At 37.2% G+C, this 26,946-nt stretch overlaps 1 protein-coding gene across 12 annotated transcripts in view; it reads right to left on the bottom strand.

Annotated features, from left to right (window-relative positions):
* Positions 1–26,946, bottom strand: part of EPB41L2 (erythrocyte membrane protein band 4.1 like 2) — a 106,964-nt gene that overhangs the window by 2,899 nt on the left and 77,119 nt on the right. For 2 of the 12 annotated variants that reach the window (XM_058802042.1, XM_058802043.1), the window contains exons 12-23: positions 24,586–24,758; positions 22,947–23,128; positions 18,508–18,570; positions 15,622–15,768; positions 14,188–14,292; positions 11,415–11,558; positions 10,388–10,441; positions 9,622–10,179; positions 7,677–7,799; positions 7,092–7,190; positions 4,961–5,041; positions 2,251–2,389 (exon numbers count right to left, since the gene is read on the bottom strand). In XM_058802042.1, coding sequence (XP_058658025.1) covers positions 2,282–2,389; positions 4,961–5,041; positions 7,092–7,190; positions 7,677–7,799; positions 9,622–10,179; positions 10,388–10,441; positions 11,415–11,558; positions 14,188–14,292; positions 15,622–15,768; positions 18,508–18,570; positions 22,947–23,128; positions 24,586–24,758 — 1,837 coding nt within the window. In that variant the 3' untranslated portion in view covers positions 2,251–2,281. The other 10 variants (XM_058802054.1, XM_058802044.1, XM_058802049.1 and 7 more) reach the window with 10 other exon arrangements.

Raw genomic sequence — 26,946 nt, 5'->3', positions numbered from 1 at the left:
ACATTTATGAAAAAAAATATTAATTTCTTTTTCAAACACAGAATAATCTGACCAAATGTGAAGAAATTTTCTGGAGGCAGCCCAAACTCAGTTCTACTACGCTTTACATCCTGAAAAGTTATGTAAATTCACATGCTGACAAGCATAGAGGAAAAACTAGCCAGAAAATAGTGTCTGAACACACATGACCAAAACAAACATTGCAGTTCTAGAACAATCTGTACGAGGTCAGGAAGGGAATTTGAACCATTTTGACAGAGAAGCTGGATAAAATTCCTGTCTGCAGGCAGAGGGCAGGCAATCCTACTCTCATCCCCATATTCTCCATGGCACTCAGCATTGCTGCTCTCTACTGCACACAGCAGGAGCTCAGGACAAACTCTCAGGAGGGTTATGTGTACAGTGATGAGACCCAAGAGTTCTGCAAGCAGATGTGAAAAGCTCTTGCCCCAACACTCCCCCACCACGGGCAGTCTCTTAACTGACCATATCTCCCTGTCAACATCTGGCAATGGGTATTAGCTCTCCCCTTCCTCAGCCACACACAGGCACGCTCATTACTACCCACTTGTTAAGAAAAGAAACATTTGTAGGTACATTAAATAAACTAAAGCTTTAGTCTATGTCTTTCAGCTGAAAATACACATCTGTGATCAGACAGCTCAGGAAGAGTCCAATTCCTTGACAACAGTCATGCTCCATGGAACAGCATTCAATAGATGCACTTCATATCCTCTCAACTGATACTTCAATCTTTTCTCTTCTGGATCCCAGAAGTGATACTCAACAGTTATATCTTCAGCTTTTAGCCAATTCAGGAACAGCAATAAATTTGATCTTTTTAACACGACAGATTATCAGGATTATGTGAAAAACACTCTCCCCTCTAGTAGCTTACACCAAATTTGGAATCAAGTCAGCGTCTCATTTTTCATATATTCCTGGCACTTCATGGCTGTGCTCAAGTCTGCTACAGCTGCATGTTGAAATTTATAATGGCTACTCTCCTTGGGTAAAGAATTTTGTTCAATATTAAGGGAACGTCTGCCTGCACAGGACATAGAAGTCTCTTGCCCATGGGCCACAACCACCATTGTATAAAATACTAAACTGGGGGGATAAGAATCATGACTACTCTCATTTCTTTATAACATATAAAATGTATTTCTTCTACCTTGTCTGCCCCTACATCAACATTGATCAAAGTGCATATTAAAAGCTCAAAGATGTACTAAGACAATTTTCCTTAAGATGTTCCAATAACACTGCTGCTCTTCTAGCCAGATACAGAGGCTGGTCAGTAAAAAATCAGAGGTCTCCTAATGAAGGTTTAAACCACTGGTTTTTATATTTCTTTATAAATCTCTCCCACTGATATACCCATTTATCAATTAACAAAACCTTTTTCTTGAATCTGAATTTACCATTAACAAAACCATCAATTTTGAAAAAATCTCAAGCTCGAGTTTCATACCAACAGCGTCACAAGCACAGGAAACCTGAAGCTTTACAACCTCAAACGGTTACAGAGCTTTAAGACTTTAGTCTATAATGAGCGCAAGAGCAGATTTATTCAGTGTTCATTCTGTTCTTTCTATTGAATACATGAAGGAGAACCATACTGAGTGGTTTTTTCCTTTTTTTTCTCCCAACCTAGAAAGGAGAGCCTAACAAACTAACATGACTTCTAACAGCTTTTTCAACTGATAAAAGGCTTTAAAACTTGAGCTTCCAATACATTTACCTTCTTGCCTGGGAAAATGATAAAAGGCCAAAAATTTCAGTGTGTTTAGGATTAAGGATTAGCTGACTAAACTGAAATGTCCAAGTGTGTCCTTTCACTACTGAAAACTACACTGTCTTCCCACTAAACAAGCAAGATGTTAGGCAAGAACTATAATTGTGCAGGTAAACAGAAAAGTGTGACACATCCTTCATATTTTGCAGAAATAGCTCAAACCCACGTCAATACAAACTATAACAACCTGACCAGACATTGCAGAAAATGCTGTGGGAGTACTGTGACAAAACTGGGAGATGTCTTTAGGAACATTTGCAACTGAAATTAATGTCATATTGGACCTAAGATAAAAATTCTTATACTAATAGTCTTCTATTAGCACCTGTTTCAACTCACCCTTCTGGGAATCCCTATCTTAAAGATGCCCCATATTTTTCAGCTGCAAAGACATGACTGCAACAGCAAACTGATGCCACATTTTCCTGTGTTAATTATCTACATAAGCTTACCTGAAGTATTTGCTCAAGAGCATTTTTGATTTTAGTCTTCATCTTCCTCAGCAAGTTCAGTTTCTTTGTGCACCACCACTCTCGTCACAGACATGTCAGGGTGCTGTTCTTTGGCTTCTTTGATTGCCTGTGCCAGGGCCTGCAGAGGTATTTGAAACATGGAACTTAACACCAAGAGGACATGCACGTGGGGCCAGAGAATGGGAGAGTACCTCGAAAAATTTGGTTGTAATTTTTCAGAACTGTAAATCCCTGAACTTGAGATCAAAGTTAAAGAAACCAACCCCCAAACCAAACCAATTCCCAAAACAGAAAATCCAAAATAAAGAAAAAAACACCCCATCATATTAAAAATTTACCAAGATTTCCAGGAAGTAACAAGTAACCAAATAACCATAAAGTTTTAAGGTAATTTTCTAGCTCATCTTAGGTAAAAAGAGAGTATTTCTATATTCCAGAACTTTTTGAATTTCTGCAAAGGATTTAAAAAATACCCCTTAACAAGAGTTTAAGATAGTACAGAAAAACAAGAGTGCCCTTCAGTTTCCTGAACAAAACAGAAAGATACTTTGGAGTGTACACTAAGCATGGTACTGAAACTCTGGAATAAGATCATAACAAATTTCTCAGCACAAGAATCCCACTTTTCTCCTTGTACTAGTTTAAAAGAAATTTCTCTAGCCTAATTCAGGGAAGTGTAAATGCAAATATCCTTCAGTTGCTTATAATCCCTCCCCACTTTAATAAATTTTATCACTTAAGAGATGTACCAATATACCCAGTTGGATCAGATGACCATCATAAGTCCCTTCCAACAGAAATGTAATATTTCATTCTACATCATATTCAACCACCTAAGAGCACACTCTGAATCATCACAGGTGAAACAGCACCTGGGACTTTCTCTTTCTTGCCCACATCTTACTTCAGTGATCTCTATTACTGATGGAACCTAACCCAAGAAAAAAAACCAGAAGACATGGGAAGGTACTCAGAAGCAACAGTTTACCTGTTCACCTTAGTACCAAATGCAACTAAACCCACCCCCAAAATACTAGAAGGAGCAAGAAAAATATAATGCAACAAAAAGGTTTATCATAATTTAGAAAAGTGACTATTATTTCCTGAGCTAGCTACAAGTATTAAGTGAGAGAAGATATAACTAACTCTGAAGAGAGACTGAAAACACGAGCATTAGGCACCCTAAGTATTATGTGACACTGAATTTGAAATCCTACTAAAGGAATATGTACAGAAGACATAATGTGTGTTGGTACAATACTGATGTTTGCTGTTCATTAGCAATCAAACCATAAAAAATTAAAAAATCCTAAGACTCTATCTGGTAAATAACAATAAAAACATTCATATTCTAAAACTTGACACTGAAATATTGTTTTCCTGTTGAAAACTATTATAGTAATATAGGGAGCTAATAGACAAAATAAAAAACATCCAGCACTTCGTTTGGGCATTTAAGAAGCTTCATATTCACTTAAGAAAAGTGGTAGCTATTTCTTAAATCTCTTAAAAGCTGCTCACTGCTGTTTTAAACTTCAGTGATTAAAACTGAATTTTGTACTTCCTTTTTTAATAATTTCATTCTTTACTTCATTATTCACTTATCACAAATTAAAGAAGGGCTTTGAGAATTGTCTGGTATATTACAGCTGTTTTGTAACCTTTCCAGACATTTGAAGTGCACTGAATGGGTGTCAAGGCAAATGAGATCCATTCACGCTTGATGCTAAGCAGCCCTGTCATTTAATTATGAGTTTCAAGAAGAGATTCAACATGCCAAAATACACTTCCTGGACACAAATAAAAATATGAAAATAAATTCCTTGAAAATTCTCACTATATTATAATTCAAAAGTTAAACTGTTATGCTGATTTGAGAAGCCTTCACGAAGTTAGAAATATTTTCACTGCAAGGTAGGCTTTTCCATTTGCATTAACCAATGACTGTTGATTGCCTTTGTTACTATAGTTTCTTAGATTAAAAAACCCTGTGTAATCATCACTACAAAGACTAGATAATTGACTTTTCTCAATTATTTTCCTGTGTAGTGCTCAAATTCAGCCTTATTAATTTGGCATGTAGAAGGTGATCTTAACCTTAGTTACTAATATATTGTAAAATACTGCTTTAGTACTGATGGAGATAAAAGGTACAGACAATTACAGCAGATCAACAATTACTTTTGTTACACATAATTCTACAAATATTGGCGAAAACCTAATATTTAAATTCAAGCAGTTAATGTTCTAATGTATTTCAAAGCTTTCAATCAAAATGAGTGCTGCATTCAGATGTTGCTGAAGCAATGCATTAACTACTCCCCTCTATCCAGATCAGTGTACCAAAACAAGATTATTTCAGTAATGTTTTTTCTCCCAGTACAAAAGCTGCACTAAATAAACTGGGTCTTTTCCAAAAAAAGTAATCCCTCTAAAAATAGCAAAAACCCATTCACATGATCTATGATGCAAATTTACAAATGCTGTTTTTCTTTCACATATATTTAAAAGGTTTCTTAATAGCAAAACAAACTATTTAATAATTATGCCACAATTAACAGTCTCAGGGTCTTTCTCTATAGTTCTGTTCAATTTTTCTACCTTTCTCTTACTTGAGATTTCTGAAACATCATCTAGATCTCACCAGACTGTAAAACCCACATTTGAAGTGTTAAGTTTGCATACTCACCTCATCATGGTCAATATCTGCATCTCCAGTAATGACAATGCGCTTCTCAATTCTTGTTTCTGATACGCCACCTTTTACCATCTACAGATGTTGGAAAAATATAAAAACAAACAAACAAACAAACAGAAAAACACCCCTGTAATTATTCTGTATTTTCACAAAGCACAGCCTTTTGTTCCATTGAAGCAAATAGATTTCTGTGTCCGAGTAGCAATTAGTAGTAAATGTGTTCAGTGCTAAATCATCCTCTCCTTTTTCAGCTATGCAGTTGGTTACCTTCTAGTAATTGTAAACCTGATAAAAATCAAGCAATAGAGAATTACTCCTGTTACTAGAGCCCATGTGTGGCAAATTGTAATTCCAGCTTCTTCTGCCATATAAATCTGGCAACATGGAAATTCCAAGAGTCTTTTATTTCAACCCATCTATCATGAGCCTTTCCATAGTCATAATCCTATACCATTAAATACAAAGATGATCTGGTTTTCAGTTCTGTCATTCAAGGACCTTCATCAGATATTTTCAACATATTTCACACTGCTGAGTTTTATTCTTCACTTCTTATTCTGAAGAAGTGATTATATGATTAAAACACCTCAGCTTATAAAAACATTCTCACAGAAATAACATTATTTGCCTTTTAAGTCAGCCTGACTATGAGAAAAGAATAAACTACACTGACCAGGGAAGAGCCAAGATGACTCTGTTAGGAACACCATTAGAATAGTAAAACTATTTTGGAAGGTCCCTTTATCAGTAATGAACAGTTTGCAATATAAAATAAAAAGTCAGCTTAGAAAATTCAAACAATCTTGTTACTGACCGTTTATCATCAATTCAAAAAACGTAAGGATCTGCTGTATCATGGTAATTCCAGTAACATTTCAGTAGAAGACAAGACTGAAACCATTTTCTTTAATTGCTCCTTCAAAGAAGCAAGACTATTTGACATCTGAACTTGACAAGAAAATGTACACTTCCAGTCAAAACTGTGATTCAATTCACTGAAGAAAGATTTTTTTCCTAAAATGGTAATGCCTTAATGATTCCCAAAAGGAGCAGGAGTCTGAAAAGGATCTTTTGACTAGTCTTTATAACAAATGTATTTTTAACATATGTCTTTTTAATTCTGAGCTTACTTTATTTCATGTGATTCACTTTCCAACATTACTCTTCCACTATCATTTTGTGCATATGACCTTCAATCTTCAGAATATTTAAATCTTTAGAAAATATATCCAGTGAGCAGTGAATTATTATTCAATTCTGTCATGTTGTAAAACTTCTGTATCTTGGAGCGGGGAGAGAATCCTGAATTCACACTTTGTTTCCCTCTTCCATTTTTCTTTACCCTAAATAATGCTTTCTATAATTTTCTTAGTAAATATGCTAAGAGTTCAAATAGGAGTTGAAAACTGTGTTATTTAGGCATGCCTAAAATTTGACAAATATTTACAAAAATTAGTAATAACAACAATCATCATCATGCTTTGGTAGTTCTAACACTCTGGCACGAAACATTCCAGGTTTCATGTTTTCATGAAAGAGATGGGATGTCCTGTTAAGACTGAGTTTTCCTTTCCTTTTCAAGCATGGAATGCAGAGGAAATAATTCAGCATCCAAACAGGCTTGCAAAGTTATCTGACAGAACAATCTGTTTTTAAGAATACCCTAAAACCTAGAAGCACAAGGATGATGAACACGGACTCTGGGAAACATTGTTTCAGTTCATCATGGTGTCATTAACAGGTCTCCTGTGAACCTGAGACAAGTGAGTTACACTAGCGAAGATATCAGCGGGTGAGGACAGGGCTGAACCTGTAAAAATTTTGTTACATACTCATTTGTCCAATACAGAAATAAGGCCTATATAAACTACTGAAAAACCACTAATCATATTTTTCCCCCCTCTACATGTCCTATTCCCAGCTATTCCTGCTTATTGATTAGGACTTCTGTCTTCAAAACCTGTACAGAAAGATTTAATTCTCACACATGCCTGGAATGAATCTCTTCCATTTCAAGTTAGTTCTCCTCCATTAATTAGCAGATATATAAGAAACTTCATGCAAAATTGTATTTTGAGGGTCCGGTGTCTTTTTTTTAATTAAGACATGAAATATAATTTACCTTTGTGATGTGTGTAGTTGTGGTAGTAGAAATGGACTCTGATGTAATTGTCTGTGCACTCACCAGCACACCAGCATCACCAGCAGCATTTCCATCAAGCTATCAAAAAAAAATGTATCTTTGTATATTGGCATTTAAAAAACTTTGTTTTCACAGGAAAAAAGGCCAGTTTTCCCACTAAACACATTCTTTAATTCAGCTAGAACTGAAATCTAAACAGAACCCAGCCAAGTTTGCAGAGTCACGTAAGGCCATTATTATGGCCCATTCCTTTGGAGAATTCATGTTCACAGTTATGTGTTCCTTTCCTTAAGAGAAATAAGATATTTTAATAAGTTTCCAAAACTGGATTAAAGTGAGTTATATTTTTGTAGTCAGCAACTAAGTCTTTATATAGCAAAAGAAAATTAAAACTTCTTAAGTAATATGATTTTGTAACACTGCACTTATCTAATTCATAGCCAAAGTATAATCTTATCTGCTAGGAAAAAACTATATGCTTTTGAAAAGCATTTTTGGACATTATCTATGTTGATCTACATAACTGTAATAAAAAGAAGACTGCAAACGAACCCATCACCATACCTGTGAAGATTCATATGTGATAGTTTTAGTTTCTGTTTGAACAATTGGAATTTCTTTAGTGGAGATTTCAGTTCTCTGCGTGGCATCTGAAATGGTTACCATCTCTGTTTTCACTACTGGAGGCTGTGATGCAAGAAATAAACAATCAATTCAAAAGACAGAAGAAGATTTGTAAAGTGGACCAAGAAAACACAACCAAAAGCTCAAGAAAAGCATAACAGTAAGATAAATATTTGACTGACTTCCCATACAAAAGCATGCAATAAATAAGCAAAATGAAATGAAGATTAATACATCAGCCTTCTAGGATATCCATAACATTCTAGGAAAATCTAATCTTCTAATAACCTTGTCAAAGTTCAGTGTTTCAGCCAACAGTAAATACCAAAGAACAACTGCTAAAACAAAGCTGCAACACGCGTACTAAAAATGTGTAAAAGCATCACTAAGGAAAAAATAAAAATCTTAGTTTGCATAAAGAAATTGACAGCTACATCATACAGATAAGCTTTGTATTAGAACTAATCTGGGAAAATACCTATCACTCCTCAGTCTGCAAATCAGGACTAGAAATTCCATAAAAGTTTAACTTTTTAATATGTACTACTGGAAAAGAAAAGCTTTTGCAAACTGGATTTTAAGCAGTCTAAATTTTTCTCTAAGTCAATGACTTCTTTTGACAAAGATTCTAAAAAGCTACTTCAGCAATTTGAACTAGTGGTGTTCTCTGCAATATCACAAACAAAGCAATTAACCTGGGGTCTGTAAGCTAGTGAACTCATTACTTATCTTATTGGAGCAGATTTTCATTAGATTTAAGAACTAAAGCCTTTTGATATTTTTCAGATGCATCAGCTTCTGTCTTATATTGATTTTGAATACACATAGGGCAAAATCCCAGGAAAAAACCCAAACACCCTTTTGTGCTTGCACACACAGCAGCCCTTCTTCCCCTTTCTCCAAACTATCTTTGCTTTTAGGAAGTGTGGAACTTGTAAATTTTAAAAGTCTGATAAACTAATTCTTTCACATCATTAATCAGAACAGCTATGTATGCAAAAAACAAAAGAAAGAATGTGAGTTGTTTCAATTAAAAAAGTGAAGAAAAAAAATTTGCCACCATTACAAGAACAAGCAGGTAGAGAACTACAAAAAAACTCACCGAACTGGTGAAAAACTCAGCAGAAGATCATGATAAATTTATAAAGACATACATGCCTGACTTTCATTTTTTCCCTTTCTGCTTCTTTATCAGTTGCCCAGTAAGGAACTCTTCAACCTTGTTTGGCTTAAAACAACTGGTTGTGACAGGAACTCAAGCATGCTTCCTAAATATCTACTGCACTAGAAGACTTCAGAGAAACATTGTGATACGAGCCTCACCACTTAACAGTGCAGTGCTCTCACCGTCTGCAATTTCTAGCCATACATTTTCTAACCTACAAATTCATACTGTTTTGTTGAAGGAGGGAAAAAAAGGCAGGAAAAGTAGTCAGTGAGTACGCGGAAAAAAGAAACAAAAATTTCTGACAGGTGCCTTCTAATTTCAATTTGCAATAGTTTTCCAATCACAATTATATGTCATGGACTTGTCAAAAACAGTTGACAAATAGACAAGACAAGACTTAAAACACTGGAAACACGTAAATAATAAATACACATTACATATGTGCATATAAAATATGGAGGAGATAAAAAAAGAGATCTCAGTCTTCGGAAGGTTTGCATTTACTGGTGATTTTCACTCAGTTCTAGCAAAAAGTCAGAAACCATAACTGAGGGAGACAGAATTTCACTGCTCATCAATGGTTTCCCCTTCCAAATGATCTGAATCTTGTTGGATGCCAGAAGACGTGGAGGAATAGGAGAAGAAGAAAGGCAGGCATATTTTCACCCCAAGAAATATCTCTGCTTAATCTAGTTGTTATACTGTTCTACCATTTACCTCAGAACAACAAATTAATTGTGGTGCAACATCAATGTCAACATGAGACACATCTCCATTGAGTTTCAGCTGTTCCTCCTCTTTTTCTTCACCTACATCTTGCTTAATTTGCTCTGACAAATTCTTCGCTTCTGTAGCTACAGTAACTGTATTGTCCTGGACCAAATCTTCAGCTGTAACTTGTGTGTGCTCAACTGGTACATTTACTTTACTGCCTTCTGGTATGGCTTCCACATGCTGCATATTTTCTTCGTGTTCTTTCCTTTTCATGTCTTCCTCTTCTTCCTGTTCTTCCCTGATGACTTCCTCAATTGCCCTATGATGTGGATGGTATTCTCCCACCTCTTCATCCTCACTCTCACTACTACTGCTGCTGCTACTATCTGATGGCAATGACGAAGAGTCCTTTTTTGACACGTGCTCCACCTTACTTGTCTCCCCAGCATCAGTGGCAACTTGCATTTTCCCTTTGTTGGTTTCGTCTACGACTAGTGTTTCTTCTATCCCAAACTCTGCCTGCTTCTTCTCCTCCACTATGTCCAGAGTCTCATGTGAACTCTGCACAAAAAACATGAATGAGGATAAACAAAAGAAGAGTATATGAATAAATTAAAATGATGAAAATAAAATTAGCCAATAGCTGGTTCATGTCATATGGAAGACAAAAGATGATTGTGATGGTTAACTGAAAAAAGAAAGAAGGAAAGAATGAAGATGGATTGGAAGAGTTAGAGCCAAATTTAGTCATGGAAAAAATCTGCAGAACCTTATCAGCATCGCTGACTCCAGTACAAGGCCCTTCTGCTCTGGAAGCATGTCTCTGTGAAACAAAAAGCAATCAGAGGACAAAAATCAATGCATAACCCTTTTCAACAGTGCAACAACCTCCAAGCAAGCTTTTAAGAATGCGTACACATGATACTAGAGAGATGCTACATATTCACCGCGAGATGCTAGTTGCCTTACACTTCATCTAAATATTCAATCAAAAGTAGGTAAGAACTATGGAAATTATTATTGGTGTAAGAATTGAATATGAAAGCCTGAAAATAAAAAGCATGAATGTAGTAGCCAGTGATGCTACTGAGGCAGTTATTTCTCTCAGTTAAATCAGGAATTAAGAATAAATAATATTAAACAAAAGTAAACAGAAAAAATAATGCTCTACTACCAGTTTGCCATACTTTAAAAAACAGTAAAAGGGCACTATTGCAAGGTTTTATTAGTTATCTTTGGTCTATTACTTTATGCAACTTAATAGATAATGAGAGGAAGACTGCTTAGGGTAGTATGCTGTCAGAATAGCAAGACATGATTACAAAAGAAGGTCCTATAAGAATTCAGTTTGGAGCCAAAAGGACGATATTAAAGCAGCTTTACTAGTATTTGTTCCATAACAAAATAATGACAGCTATCTGAAAGCCCGCAGTAAATGATGTATTAGGGTGTCAGGTTTTTTTAATCGAACATACATTTAGCGAACAGTCTGCAGCAAAATTAAGAGCCCAAATGAAAGGAATACAAAAACCAACACACCATCTGTGACTTAATCCTAGCTTTTACGGCTGTTTACCTAGCGCAGCACCTACGGAGCGTAAGCTTAGCCCAGCACTGATTCCTCCCTGCTTCTGGCGCGCTGCAGGTGCAGAGTTACGCTCTGAGGCAGGCACGCCGCTCTAAGGCAGCCGGGACGGACGGGAGCAGCCCGGAGCTGTGTCTGTCCCTGTGCCTGTCCCTGTCCCGGCGGGATCCGTCCCGTCCCCGGCGGGCCCCGGCCCGCGCCCGAGCAGCACCTGGGGCCCCGGCGCGGCGGCGCCCGTCTGCTCCCCCGCAGCGCCCTCTGCTGGCCCCGGGCTGGCGGCGGCGAAGGGCCCGCTGGTGCCGGCGCCGAAGCGCTCCTTACTAAACAAAATGGAGGTTATCTCCTCTTCCAGGCTCTAGACGAGTCAGAGAAGGGAAAGGACAGAATTAGACAGCGGCGGACGGAGCGGCAGCCACCTACAGAGGAGAGGTTTTGCAAGAGAGAGATGTGACAGCAGGAGCAGGGGCAAGGACAGCGGGGACACAGCACAGCTGGGGCTGCGCCTCCAGCGCGCACAACACACCGTGCGAACGGAACACATCGACACTTACACGCCGACACTTACACGGACTCCCCACACAGCGCAGTTTACTTAGCTGCTAACTCCGTATTTACTACTGGGATTTTTTTTTTTCTTTTTTAAAATCCATTTCTGACACCTTCTAAAGCCCAACTAGATCAGAGCTCCAGGGCTGTCAGACATAATTCATTAGAATGCATACCCACAGCGCTGAAATGTTAAAATATTTCTTACTTATTTATAACAAATTATATATATTTTTAAAAAAAAATACTTAAATATGCTAAGCGAATTCATGTTGATTAAAAATCTGTTTTGAAAAAGCCATTCCCATTTCCGTGGGAAAACTTGTATTTTTCAAACATACATAGGTGACACATTGCTTTAAAGCATATGTTCATAATCTGGTCTATTTTCTGTAGGGCTAGAAATCTGTATGGTTAAGCAGACTTTGAAAGTTCACGTGGGTACATGACTCTAAAAAAGCTACAATTCTTCATTCCAGATTTCATTCCAAAAGCTCTGGTAAGAAGTTAGAAGTGGTTAAAATAAAAAACCAACAACGTACAAATGCATAACATGGACATAACAGACATGTTGACAACATTTCATGAGATACATTTCAGCCTTCCTGAAGGGCACTGCGGAGAACCATGCCAGAAGCAGGTGCCAGAGGAAAGGTGCCATGCACACAGCCTGGGCACTGCCCGTGCCAGCAGTGATGGGCAGTGTGAACTGACAGAGGTTACACCGTGCTACTCTACCGACACCACAACGCAGATGGCATGCAGAAGAACAGAGAAGGGAAAAGAAAAAGAACCCCTAACTCGGTTTTTAATTTTCCTACAAAGTTTATTTCAATGGTGGCTAAGAAGAGTTAACAGGAATGCAAGTTTTTATATCTGCCTTCATGCAATATTGAATATTCAATAGGAGGATGTATTCCTTATTCCTACTTTCTTTCCCTAGATTTCTTTCCCAAGAAACATTCATCTATTAACAGATTACATCAAAAAGCAAAAATGTTCATGATCCTCTTTTCATTGCACTCTGGTACCTTGTTTTCTGATTGCTCAAAAAAGTAAAAAGAACCCAAAAACCCAAAAAACCCGCAGGGAAAAAACAAAATCTTTGTGTGGTAGGTGGTCTGTGTGCATCTCTCTCTATCCCTGCTCCCCCTTATATATATGTAAATATATAAAATTAAAGACAGGCACATATCACCATCCATCTTTTAGCATTTTCCCACCTTCAATATTTTGGGTCTTCCAATCTTTCAAAATGAAAATCCCAGTCACACAATTTGTTTGATAATGTAACCCCTGTTACCTGGAGCGTTTAATAAAAAGGATTAAATTTATAGATAGAATTCATCAGTTTTGTATCAGCCTATGTTTAAATTCCTGGCAAATTCTTCTTGTAAACAGTCATACAGTCTAACATCAAATACTGTTTACAAGCTGTGGGGGATGGATTAAAAAAAATATTCTGGATATCCAGAAAATAGAAATATTTCTTCTATTTGCAATACATATCAATGTGTCAGTTTTTGTTTAATTAAGTCACAGATGCTGTGCACTTGCAGGAGTATGGTGGATCTAGAAGTATAGTCACACAAATGAAGTGTACCCAAAATAACATTTCTAGGACACAGACAATTACTTGTAAGCATTTTCCCTGAAGCAAAAGAAGAAAAAGAACATTAGCAGTGGTATCCCTGCATAATTCTAATCTATTATTCAGCTATCCTAAAGGACAGGCAAGGATTAACAGGCATCCATCAACAAATAACTCAGGATGGAAACACAGTTCCCCAAATGTCATATTTATACATGTTAGTGAAATATGTGCCAGCTTCACATTAACCTAATAGACCAAAAGTGATGTAAAAAAGTAACATCACAATTGCTCATCATCACTATCACACCACTACTAGTCCCACTGGTTAGAGAGCTTTTCATTGCATAGATGTTATCAGGGACAAAGCCTTCCTCTTTTCCTTAATGAAAAGAGAGGTACAGAATTACTGATTTGAATAATCATTACATAGTGAACATACAAAGCAAAAGTTCTTGTGTGAAGTGTCAAATAACTGCAAGCAATTATTTCCGTATAGAAAGAAAATACATGTTTTGCTGTCATCCTAGACACATCAAATACAGCAATTTTCCAGTACTGAACAGTAATGAAACACTAGGTTTCTTTTTCAGTGGCCATTCAGAACTTCATGGTTAGTCTGATGTTTAAGTAAAACATTGCTGGCATTCATGTATATGTGTATCTATGCACATATACAGAGAGATCCTGGTTTACAACTCAACATTCTCCTTTCAGTACTGGCTTGAAAAAATTATTTCCTTCAAGGGAAAAAAAAAAAGAAAAAGAAAAAGAAAGAAGTGCCCAAGCCACCAAGCTAGCCCACAGCAGATACAGCAAAAAAAGCAGCAGGTTTCAGGGCAGCCACCTTATCAGTTTCCTCAGGTTTTGCTCCAGCAGTCCATGGCTTTGTAATCCATTGTTTTTCCTTCCCAGGCAGTGTTTTCACTTGGAAAATGTGGTCTCCTTTTTTCTATTTGATTTTCATTTTATAAAGCCAGTGTAAATCAACAAGAAACGAGACAGACATACACTATACATAAACGTAAAATCAAATCATCTGGAAGTGACAGAACATACTAGATGAGCAAAAAAAACCAACCAAACCACCAGATATAAAGTAACTTGCAGGGGCCTCAACTTCAAGAGAAAGAAATCAACACAGAAAATACACACAACCATATAATAAAAATTAACTTAAACACTTTTATATGAATGCCTGTTTCAATCTATGACCAACATTTGTACCTGTGCATATACCACTATAGGTAGAAATATTAAGGTACTACTCAGAAATTTGAGGCATTTCTTGTCAGTAACCACAAATTAACAAACTAAAGAAGTGATGCATAGTTAGTTGTTGTTGTTCTCTGTATGCACATACTCACAGTTCAGATAGCTTATAGATCTTACTGAAATAATGTCATATTATCAAAAATAATTTTGTAGCATCAGGCCTGCTTAATTGAAAGCTCACCTTTCTGTGGACTAAAAGAAAGCTGAAGAATTTAAGGGGATAGGACAACAATACATTTAAGGAAGGAAAGGTGGGAACCATGGTGATAGACAACGACAACAGCACAACAAACTGATTTCTTTGAAAGACCGATGTACTCATCTACTGTATGAAAGAAACAGTCAATAACCCAACAGAACTATAAGTTTGACAACAGCATAAGAATTTTGGCTAGGTTTCTTGCTACAGGCATTGAGGGCAATATTTGTAGAAAACTCTATTCCACACTGCTGTTTCAAAGTTCAGTCAGAAAGGAGAGGTAGAGAGAAGTAGATAAATTCATTTTACAGACTTTTAAAGACTAAGATAGGTAAATTTTAACAACTACATTAAATGTGTCCTGAAGTCAACACTGTAAATTAACTGACCACATCAAGTCCTTCTGAAACAAAAAACAGACTGAGTGTGTATTTATGCACAAGCTGTCTATGAAGAGATAAAGATACAGAAAATGAAGGAAAAGTTCTACTGTCACTGAAAAATTATTTCTATCAATCACTGTAAATCAGCGTGAATTTTAAAATATCTTTAACATACAGGGAAATGCTGCCAACAGTAGAAAACTACTGTTTTCTTCTAATTCAGTTGTTTATGTAGAAGAATAAAATTCCACCCACTCTTTAAAGTCAGGTCTAATAATAATGGTACAAATGTTAATGTATACTTAGTATAAACAAATATTACATCAGACAAATAAAGTGTTAACCTGAAGGACAAACTGCATTTGCTGTATGACACGGAGGGTTGTATGGGAAGGCATGCAGACAGGTGTGGGCAGTGACATACCCCTTGTGTCTGTAGGGACAGAGGTGTGATACGCCGCTTTTCCCACTCATTGGGGCGTGGTTCGGGAGTGGATTCCATGAAATTGCGCTTGAGCTCACTAATGCTAGCCTGGTGTTTCAGTAAGTCGTCCTGGGTCTTATCCAGGTCCTAGCAACCCGCAACATAAAACAAAGTAGGACAAAACACGACAACAAAAGCAAACTTAACTGGAAAAAAAAAAAAAAAGAAATAGAAGCAGCCAAACCAAGAAAGGTGCCTTGTGTCTGAAATGGTGATCTCCTTTGTAGTGCCTCAAAATAAAAATGTTTAAGACTATAAGGGATCAAGATTTTCTGGTTTTGTTTTTGTAGTGAAGGTCTTACTCATGTACTGTTTCTTCCATATTTTAAAGCAAAGGAAAATAATGCTGTACATGGTTTTAGCAAAGATCTACTTTCATCCAAAACATGACACTACTAGTCCTTTGAAACAATAATTTCCAGGAGCTGTTTGTTTCCACCTAAAATTTGTAAGACCAGACACAAGCATTTCAGGGTACTGCACAGGTGTAAGAAAGAATAGTTTGACCCAAAGAGAAAAAAATGCATCTTTTTTGATATTACGAGCTCCATGAAAAATACTTACATCTGTGAACACAATACTACAAGGCCAAATACCTAAGCAGCTAACATGTGCTTAGCTTCAGAGAGACAACGTCATCGTGCCCCTCATGCAGGCTTAAACTTACTGGAAGAATCAGATTTAAAGACTTAAAACCTGTTACCTGCCAATTCTACTTTTAAGAACCTGACAGCAGACAGACAAGTACGAATAGTTTTTGTGCATGCCAGTACCAGGAAAACAATCTAAATTGCACCTCCATAGACCAGTGCCAAAGGGGACACCACAGTGGGAACTGGATTTTCTCATGACCATTGAGGCCAAACTGCAGCACCTTGGATCAAATAACTACAAGGTATTCTTTCAGTTTTTCAGCTACAGGGCAGAAGTAAAGTTCAAGAGCTATGCCAAAATGTAACTGCTCTAGTAACCAGACAAAAATATATATGCTTAACTTTCTTATGAATTCATTGTCTTCTAAACACAATGGCTTGGATTTTGTGAGAGAAGCAGATTTCACCCTGCTTTCACATTTGTCCTCCTTCCAGCATTCCAGGTCTCAAGAAAAGCCCATGTTGCTTATGCTCACTCTAACACAAGAATATTTTTTTCAGTAGTTTTCTATAGTAATATTCAAGTTTAAGCCTCAGATCCCTTTTTAGTAAAAAACTGAAAGACTGAAGATTGACACGAAATATTATCAATGCAGACATAATTATTAAGGAAGTTTTGTCAAAAGAATGTAAGCAGAAATAATTATGTAGGCAAAGAATCTGGATTTTTTACAAGGATTTTAAATACTTATTAGCAGGATGTTCTAAAATCTACCATTTAGGTTTAGGATTTTTATTGTCAGTGATTGCAAAGATGCTTCACATTAAATCATGCAAAACCCACACCCCAAACTCCTTAGTTTCTCATTTCTTTTCACTTGCATGTTCAGCCCCAGTAAGGGTTTGGTGCTGCTGTACATCCATTTCCTAACCTTGTGGATAAACCTACATGCATTTTGAACATTTGAACCTCTCCCCTTCTGGCAGCTCTGTAGGTTTGTATTGTCACAGGACCACTTTTCATCCTGGACTAACAAATGAGACTTTAAAATATGTCCCCTTAAAGTTTGTATTTTCTGAGTGAAGTAAAATCTTATGCCAAAGGCATTCTATTATACAAATGAAGCTTGTAACAATCCCATCATTATTTTGAGACCTGTCTTGGCTTGACACAAGGCACATTTCTTGGACTTGATCAAAGCACAGTTATGCAATGCACACTTTCAGTGCTTCAGTAAGTTATACACAAGCAAAGTTTCAATAGTGATCAAAAAGCTGCAAAAAGCCATAAACATTAGTTGGGTTACTGCGATCCACACATATTATTATTGAACAAAACAAATGATATTTTAAAAACTGTTTTTGTGACAAAGGGAATTATTTATAGCCCCATCTGGATGAATGAAATAAAGACAGCAGTAGGATTTTTAAGAATATCTTCAGTTATTAGCTTAAGTTATTAACCACAAGTTAAATGATACTAATAATAACTACAGTGATGGATAAAATAATTGAGATCAGCAATCTATACGAAAGTTCTTATAATAAAAAAATCTCTACTTCAGTGACAATGCACTACACATGAATATACTGTTCAAAGCACTTTGCTGTTGCTCATCTGCAATGAAAACCAACCTTCAGGAAGCAAAATTTACTTCCATTTGAAAAGGAAAAAAGCCCAGCAAATATTTCCAAAGATATCCAACCATTCCCTTTGAATATCCGATCCTTGCATCATTTTTCAATGTTCCTAAAACCAGTGTCAGAACCAGAATTAGCTTCCTATAATTCTACTGCTTGCCCCTTACTAACTCTATTCAGCTAATGTATTTGAGGAAGGTTGATTAAACTGGCAAAAGCTGGAAACTCTACTCATCTGAATATGCAAACATTGAGGTACAATGTACAAAAATCCATTTGGAATTATGCATTGCACTTGTGTGTCTGCTGTATCTAAATAGGGCTATTATTCCCAGTTGCCACCTTGAAAACATTTAGCAAAAACACACAAATTTACATTCAGTGTTCTAGCTGAGAGTTGGTTGTGGCTATTTTGCATTTGTTTGGGTTTTGTTTAAACTCAGAAACTAGAATGGCAACATGCAACATTTCCAAGCCAGTTTTCCCCATGCACTTCATGCAGTGTGACCGTAACAGCCTGCAGGTGACCTCCCATCCCATGCAGCCTGGCAGCCCGTGAGAATGGAGAGAACTTTTTGTATTACATACAAACCTCCAACATTAAATTGCTATGTCTGACATAAATATTTTCCCCGTCTACTCTCAAGGAACTGATCTGTGAAATTGAGCCACAGGAACAAAAAGAAAACAAAAACAAAACAAAACATAAAGAACATAAAATGGACCAGCAAATAAATAAAATAGGACCCTTACTATCAGACAGTTAAATAAAGGAAATAAAATGGTGAGGTGAAAAGGCACTGTTCACACAAAACCCACAGCAAATTCAGGGTGCTAACAAGGCAGGCAGCCACAGCCAGGTTCAATTGTACAAGAACAACCAAGCACCTTCTGCTGTGCTTCTTCCTCTTCATGTTCCACCTGTGCGAGTGCATGACAAATTATCAAGAAAAGGAAGTGTTAACACTGGCTTACACACTACCACAGAGGTTGCATCTCTTTGTAAATGCTGCAAAGCATGTTGGATTTTACAGACCTTTACTTTTTCGGCCCCAGATGTTGAAATTAAGCGACTTGGGTCTTCTTGCACCTACATTGTTGTAGAATGGCTGAAGTAATTTTTGGCATAAGTGGCATGAAAAATGGAAGTTTCACACTGTGTCCCTTTCTTGCTGCACTTTTTATTGTTTACCAGGTGAAAATTTAAGAATGAGTAACAAACAAAAATGATATGCATAATTTCTATGATAAGTGACTTAAATTCTCTAACAAACTGATGGGAAAATGGAATCTAATCCAGGAGTTATTTTGGGAAAAGAGTTTAGGGTTCAAGTCAAACACTTAAACACTGTATTTACGAACTGTCCTAAATTTTAGGAATGCTATTGTCTTGGAATGAATTATTTACACACACACACATACACCCCTCGTTAAGTGAATATATTTATTCTTAAACTGCAATTCATTCTGTGGGCAATTTTCTGTAGCTAATCTTCATATCTTATCTCCAAGTATTCTGAATGCCTTAAGGAACAGCATTCTTTAAAAGGTGAACCACTTGCCAGTTATCTTTCCACAAGTACAAATATCAACTGGTAATCTTAGGAAAAGATGCATTTACAAGTCAACACTGTGCAAATCCATATATTTGAAGATGGATTTACTGCTCATATTGTTGCATTTTGGATTCTGTGTGAATGATATGGTACGTATAACATTTTTATTAATTTCTGACTCATCTGGGGTTCTGTTTTCTGTAACTAAAATAAAAATTATTGATTGGATTAGGCTATGGAAAAATGGAGAGAATCCTAAGTCATGTTTTTCACTATTTTATACTTAGACTGGTATTATAATGGAATTGTGTCATATTTAGCAAGTCTTAAATATGTACATTGATTTAGCAAACTTCGTTACATTCAACATTACACAGCTCTGCCTCCATTTTGATTCTATAATAATTGGTTTAATATCTTCTTTGAGGATCAAAATAGAAGACCTTTTTCCAGTGGCATTGCTGTAACATGTGCAGCAGACATAAGGAAAGGAGGCAGTTTGTCAGCCACTCCAGATGATCAGAGCAACATACTGGTGTGACTGAGACTTCTGTAGACTTTAGCAGTGTATTCCAAAGAATGCTCAGATTTCAGTGACACAGCTAACATAACCTGCAATCCCAGCTAATGAACGAAATCAGTCTCAACTGCTGCTAGAGATTAACCAAAGCATGTAAAAAAAGAAAAAGTGCCTTGGACAGACTCAGCTTTGCACACACCCTTGTAGAGCTGAAACATCTGAAATCAAAACACTGATTTTAAAGTATTCACAGTATTCACAGTTTTTGAATTCAGCTTTTAGGAATTTCATTTTTCAGATCTAAACAGAACTTCAGAGACGTGCATTCCAGTCAATGCATGCAGGAGACAGGCATTTTAAAACCAATTGACAGTGCAAACAGAACTTGCAAATAGTATCAAATAACATCTCTCTTGTTACACCGAGCACTTTCAGTATTCACTTTTATGTGCTCATTAACATTTTGAACTACAATGCAAGTCCAGCTGCAGCTCAGTATCTGTGAAATTCAATGACATTATGCATGCTGTAGGAAATTAGGCAGAAAAACCATGAGCTATCTATTGAGTAAAAATCCTACAATGGCAATTTTTCACAAAAGAGAAATGCTAAAAAGATACAGATATACACAAGAGCATTTGTGTATTTATATATGTATGTACAGGCATGTACACAGACACACCTCTTAACTAGGAAGTGTGCAAAACTGAGCAAGTCTCTTGAGAACAAGCATAAATGCAATGTGCAAGTGTCAACATTTAAGCAGCAAAATTACACACCTCCTCTTCCTCTGCTTTGTCATTCAGGTCATTGCCATTAGAGCTACTAAAGGAAGTCACCTTAGGCTCCAGGTAGCAGAGGGACAGAGCGAGAGGAAGGGAAAATGTGAGTGAAAAAGGAATAGACTGGAAAGCAGACAGAAGCAGGACAAAGACAAGGAGAAAAGAAGGGATGAAGGAAGGAGAGGTAATAGGAATATAGTGCTGAAGGCCAGGTGGGAGGAAAGAAATGCAAACATCAGGAAGGCTAGGTAAAGTAATATAGCCATCCTCATCAAGCAGCGAACGGACACTAAAAGAAAGGCATCTGAAGAAGCTGAATGAGACGCACAGCTCAGTGCTTTTGTAGTCACTGCCATGGATTCTTCCCTCAACAGCTGGGGAGCCTCGACTAGCTAGGGGTCTCACAGGTTCAAAGGTATTAATTGGTGAAGCTGTTCTGGTTTTGTTATGATCTGATGTTTGTTCCATGGAATTGCACTCTGAAATGTCTGGAATGGTAAGGAGGGGCTCTTCAAAGGGATCTTCCTCTGAAATATCTGAAAGCATGTCGATCTCAGGGACAGGTGACAAGTTTGTGAGATGGGATGACACAGAATGGATGGGCAGTGGTGATGGGTGTATGTGAGTGAGCTGAAGAAAAAAATTCTGTGCACAGTGGAAAATGAAAGCACAACAAAAATGCAAGTTTGAAGGCACACGAAGAGGGGAAAAAAGAGAAATTATTAGTTAGTGAAAACTTTTACATAGAAGAAGGGATAGCTTTACTAATGCAATAGAAATAAAAATAAAAATCCCACTGTGTTTTACAAGCATCCAACTTGTTTACTTCTGTGGATTATGAAAGGAACCCATTACAAGTGTTTTGTTCTGAGGCTGTAAAGAACTGTGCACTTTTGAACTGTAATAGTCACTTAAAACAGATGGAAGCAGACAGACATTCAGAGCTTTGGCAGAAAGGTCAGAGGACAGTGCAGTACACAAAAGACAAGCTGGCACTTGGGTTTATAACTGTTTTCTCTAAGATTTAAAGAGAACCAGAAAGGAAAAGAAGCATCTGCACTAGGGGAAGAGGAAAAGCTGTTCACAGAATAAGCATGTGTAACAAAACTGTACTGAACAGCTTCCTGGAACAACATCCTGAAACACTGCCTTCCCCTCCACCACTATTCTGGTTAAAATACTGAAAAATACACCGTTATGAAAACAAGGGGGAATCACCATTTTAACAAGCCCAAAGGCAAAACATAGTAATTCATTTTACCATTATTCTCCCATAAAGAAACTGCGTATGCCTTTTTTCTCATCTATTTCAAAATTATTTCAACTTGCCAGCAAACAAAAAAAAAATGCAGCTGTGGTATTAGTTCTCTTCCTACACTCGAATGCAGTGGGAACATATGACCTGCACAGAGAAACTCAGCAGTCTCACCAAGAATAAAATGGGTAGCTAACTTGCAAAAATGTTTGAGGACAAAATTACTCTTTAAATATTAAACTAAGTTCTGGAGAGTTGCTGAAAAAGAAATGATCTCCAAGACAGAAAGAGCAGCAGATTTTACCTGGCCCTTTGGGAGGAAACTTTTACATCAAATCATACAAAATATAGATTTTTTGACCTATTCCCCCAGTAGCTCAAACAAATAAGATAAGCAAACATTTGCAACAGGAACAGATCACAGTACTCAACTTTTCACAGAAATCTACACCTCAGCATAAAAGTTTTAAAAGGATTAAATAATTCAGCAATGGCTACTAAAACAAAATTCTTACCTATGGTAATTAAATTCAATCATAATATACCAAACTTTGTAGAGTGTACACAACCATGGTATATTAACATTTTTATTCAAGTCTAAACAAACTAAGGGAGTGAATAAAACATGATTTAGCCTTTGAAACATTTTTTTGAGAACTCATGCAAGCTTATTGAACATTTAAATTAGATTTACAGCAATAAAAGATACTCTAGTCAGTACCATTTAGAAGTTGGTATTCTCTTTTGCTTACATACGCTTACATTAAGTTAAACACACAGAAAGCACTTGACAATTTTCCTTTAATATTTTAATATAGTGTTCTGTATGATACTCAGAACTGATAAGACACTAAATAACCTCACATGGATGCACACATTCACATGAATAAATAATTTTTGTGTGAAAGTCAGACATACCTTTCCATCCTGAGTCAATTCTAATTGTGGAGTTTTGAGTGGACTTTCATCTTCTTCTCTGCCACCATCTTTTAACTTGGCCTGACCAGCAGCTTCAAGATCAATGATTTTATCTCCAGCAGCCTGCCCTCCAGTAGCAGAGAAGTCTCTTAGAAGACTTTGGTCTGAAATACCCATGGGAGCTATTATAGAACAAAATAATTTTGGCTAATTTGAATAAGCTGAAACATTTTTGTTTTAAATCTTCTTAGGAAAAGCACTTTATGATTGTATCATCAGTGATCAATACAGGCTAGTATCAATACATTGTGAATGATACAGTATTTTTCAGCTCCTTGCCTTCATAAAAATCTGTGGTTCCCATTGCACTGATATGAACAGCCATGCAGCCTGTCATAAAACTTGCACTTATTATGTATGGAAAAGACCCTCACGGAATCAGGCAAGTATTTATCAACTTCTTGATTAGTCTTGGAAGGTAAATTGAAGGTATTGCTCTTTTGGGTGTATGAATCACCATTAAAAAAGAGAGAGAAATATGAAAAGAGTATTTTGTGGAAATTCACTATTTGAGAGGACTGCTTTAATGCAATCTAGAAATAACTATGCATATAATTGTCACAGTATTCTTCATTGGAACCTTAGCAAAACTGCACCAATAGCTCAGTGAAAGTAAGAACTTTCCTCCCTATATGCTTGCAGAATTAGAAGGGGGAAGTACTGAGCATGTATATTTGAATGTAGTCAAAGCACAAGACAGTGAAAGGCCCTAAATTATCCTCCTCTTATTTGGCTCAGCATAGCATGGATGGCTCTCTTTTTAAATCATGATGACTGGCTTAATCAAAATAGTAGTAATGAAAAAGAAGAGAATTCATTAAATGAAGGAGTTTAAATAAACACAACTTGGATAAAAACTTAATTAATTTAGTAATGTTCTGTAATACCTCCATATGCCTTGGCTTTACAAAGCCTGGGTGCAGAAAGTTGAGAGGGAGAGGTGCTTCTTGGAGTACCTTTGAGGGATATCCTCTTTTGAAAAGTCTAAGCTTCACACCAGAGACGCCCTTAAGATGCTAAGCCAAGCCCAGCTAATGGGAAATGTGGCATTTGGGATGTAAGGCTTGGCAAATAGAGCATTTCTTGGGCATACATCACTCAGGTTCCACAAGTAAGTTTTGCTAAGTGGAACTTAGGTCAGAAGGAACATCCAGAGGTCAGCTAGTCCAAACCCCTGCTCTGAGAAGGTCAAACTCATTCAGCCTTTTCTGTTTAGAGATGCTCAGGCCAACTCAGATCTCAAAAGATGCCACAGACCAAACAATTTTATTAAGACCTTGTAGTGTGTGTCTATGCCTTCAAAAAGGTATGAGTATACAGGTATACAGGTGCTACATACCCAATATAGTGAACGCCATATACCCACAACAGTGCCATACCATTTAGACAGTGAATGAACTTGATGTTTAGGTCACCCAACACTGACAACTACCTAAAGTGGCTTTAGAATTTGAAATTCATAAATCTGTGAAATGACCTTCTGGCCATCCGTAACACTAACATTTCCAAGCGTTGGTCTGCTCAGAGTGACAACACATAATGCAATCACAACACTGAAAACATGACTCAAGTTCCATACCTCCATCAAGGCTCCTGGAAACACGCTTGCTGGAAGTGCGTTCGAAGTACGGAGCGGGTCTGTCTATGAGGTTGCTGGCCTGCCGGGTCTGCGCCTGCGTACGGCCGCTGTAGCGGAACTTGGAACCCAAGGTCAGAAACTTTGCTTTCGGAGGCTGCTCTGGTGATAGAAGTCTGAAAGGGAAATATGAGGAAAGTCAGTTTAAAAGGCTTAATTTTAAGTATTTAATGAGGCAATTTGAAGCTACTTATTGTACTTCAGCTTCAGTTCACAGTGTATAATTTGTGCTCTCCAAGAAAGGATTCTACTGTGAGCTCTTCAAAGACCTTTCAAACAATGCATGTTATTTATTGTTTGCACTTGGAGTGATGCTGATAACCATCACATTTTTCCACAATACGACTAAGCATCTGGGACTCCTATCTTTTGGTGTTATCTTGGTTAAATTTAATTTTTTTGTAGAAAGCTGAAGCCACTATAGGTCATGTAGAATACCTCTCAGATCTCTCCTTAGAATGCTACTTATGGTAAAAGCTATACATTCCACTTCTACTGCCTTTCCTATATTCTGAGGTACCAGTACAACAGCTGCTCTTCCTCAAAGTTAGGGAATGGTATCTCAAAGCTGTATAAAAGGGACTATCGAGTGAAAAAAGATTGAGAAGACTGGAGAGTTGTTACCCAAAAGCAACAAGTTTAACAGTTTACATTCAGACTCTAGTTTCTTTACAATGTCATTGGTAAAATTATATAGGTTGATGTTCACTGGATCTAAGGAGTGGGGCAAATAAGCATATTGTGAAAATGGTGAGCAAGAGGGTTACATGTACTGTTAATGCTGGGTATGTGTGTTTGTACCATAAGTGTTGGAGTCCTTGTCAGAAAGCTCAGAATGGGCTACCCAGGGAGCTAGTGGAGTCACTGTCCCTGGAGGTATTTAAAAAAGATGGGATGTGGCACTGAGTGCCCTGGTTTAGTTGATAAAATTATGTTAGGTCATAGGTTGGACTTGATGACCTCCAAGGTCTTTTCCAACCTGGTTGATTCTGTGATTCTGTACCACCATCATGTGAGTTTGAAGACAGGTCCTTTCTACATCCTGAATTTCCTTCAGTATGAGGACTTCAAGTTTATCCCCATCTAATCCTATTGCCTGTACTTTGTTTTTGAAATCTGACCATCAACTGCAACACTGAGGGTCCACTGCCATCCTTGCTGAGAAGACAGTCATCACTACAAGAACTCTTCCCAGTCCCTGCTTCTCTGGAAAGGCCTTTGAAGTTCTTTCCTGGATCAATGTAATACTACAAATACATGCTCACCCACCATGGCCTACTCTCTCTCTGTATAAAACAATTGCAGATTATTGCAGACAAAGCTTCTTGATCTGAGAATTTGCAAAGAATGAACAGCTCACTGAAGGTCAACTTCTTTCAAGCAGAACCAGCAATTCACATGCCATTTGTACTGAGAGTGGCACAGATGGGCAAGCAAGAATTCAAACTTGCTGACTTTGTTCTCCTCTTCTAAGCATTTGCACAGAAATATCTGTGTCAGTGGAATCTCATCCAATATATGTTAAGGCAGTATCCAGTACTGGGTTCTGAAGACTACAAATCATTCTAAATGTGTTTCAGCAAAACTGAAGAACTTTCAGATACCTAGCAAACAGGACAGTGAGATGACCCCAGCTGGTAACAGGGCCCCACCAATGACACTCCTCTTTCTCAGCAGGACAAAAGAGAGAGATAAATGTAACAAGCAGCTTATGGGTGAGATAAGGACAGGGAGACATCATTCACCAATTGCCCTCATGAGCAAAACAGACTAGACTTGGGAATAAATTAATTTCTTATCAACCAAATCAGAGTAGGAAATGAGAAGTAAACCTAAATCCTAAAAACACCTCTCCCCCTTCTCCCTAAGAGGGGATGCTTACAGGGCACTAGCCAGAAGCATACAATTCCCCATGTCTAAGATGCATATGCACGCACCAAAATCTTAATTTGTTCCAACATTTATAAAGAAAACAATTCAAGTCTAGTTCTTTTCCCCATTATTTCCAAGAGGGAGTGCATTATGTACTAAGAGGAAGAAGGCTAAAAGGGTTTTTCCAAGGTTCCTTCAGTTCTTGATTTTCCACTCTTGGCAAGGTTGCAGCATTAACGGCCGTTTTTATCTTGCACCCTGCTGAGATAAACTTTTAATCTCTTAATGTGGAAAAAACAAGAGAACTAATTACTTCCTGATTAAGGGCATTTGAATGGATTTTTGTATAACAGGTTTAATTACATAAATAACTGAAAACTGTGCTTTTACCACTTTAAGACATTCTGAGGAAATGCTGAAAAAATAATGAAA

The sequence above is a fragment of the Ammospiza caudacuta genome, chromosome 3 (genome assembly GCF_027887145.1).
Source record: "Ammospiza caudacuta isolate bAmmCau1 chromosome 3, bAmmCau1.pri, whole genome shotgun sequence".
Classification (NCBI taxonomy): Eukaryota; Metazoa; Chordata; class Aves; order Passeriformes; family Passerellidae; genus Ammospiza; species Ammospiza caudacuta.
The sequence above is the reverse complement of the archived record's forward strand: the minus strand, read 5'-3'. Positions and strand labels throughout refer to the sequence as shown.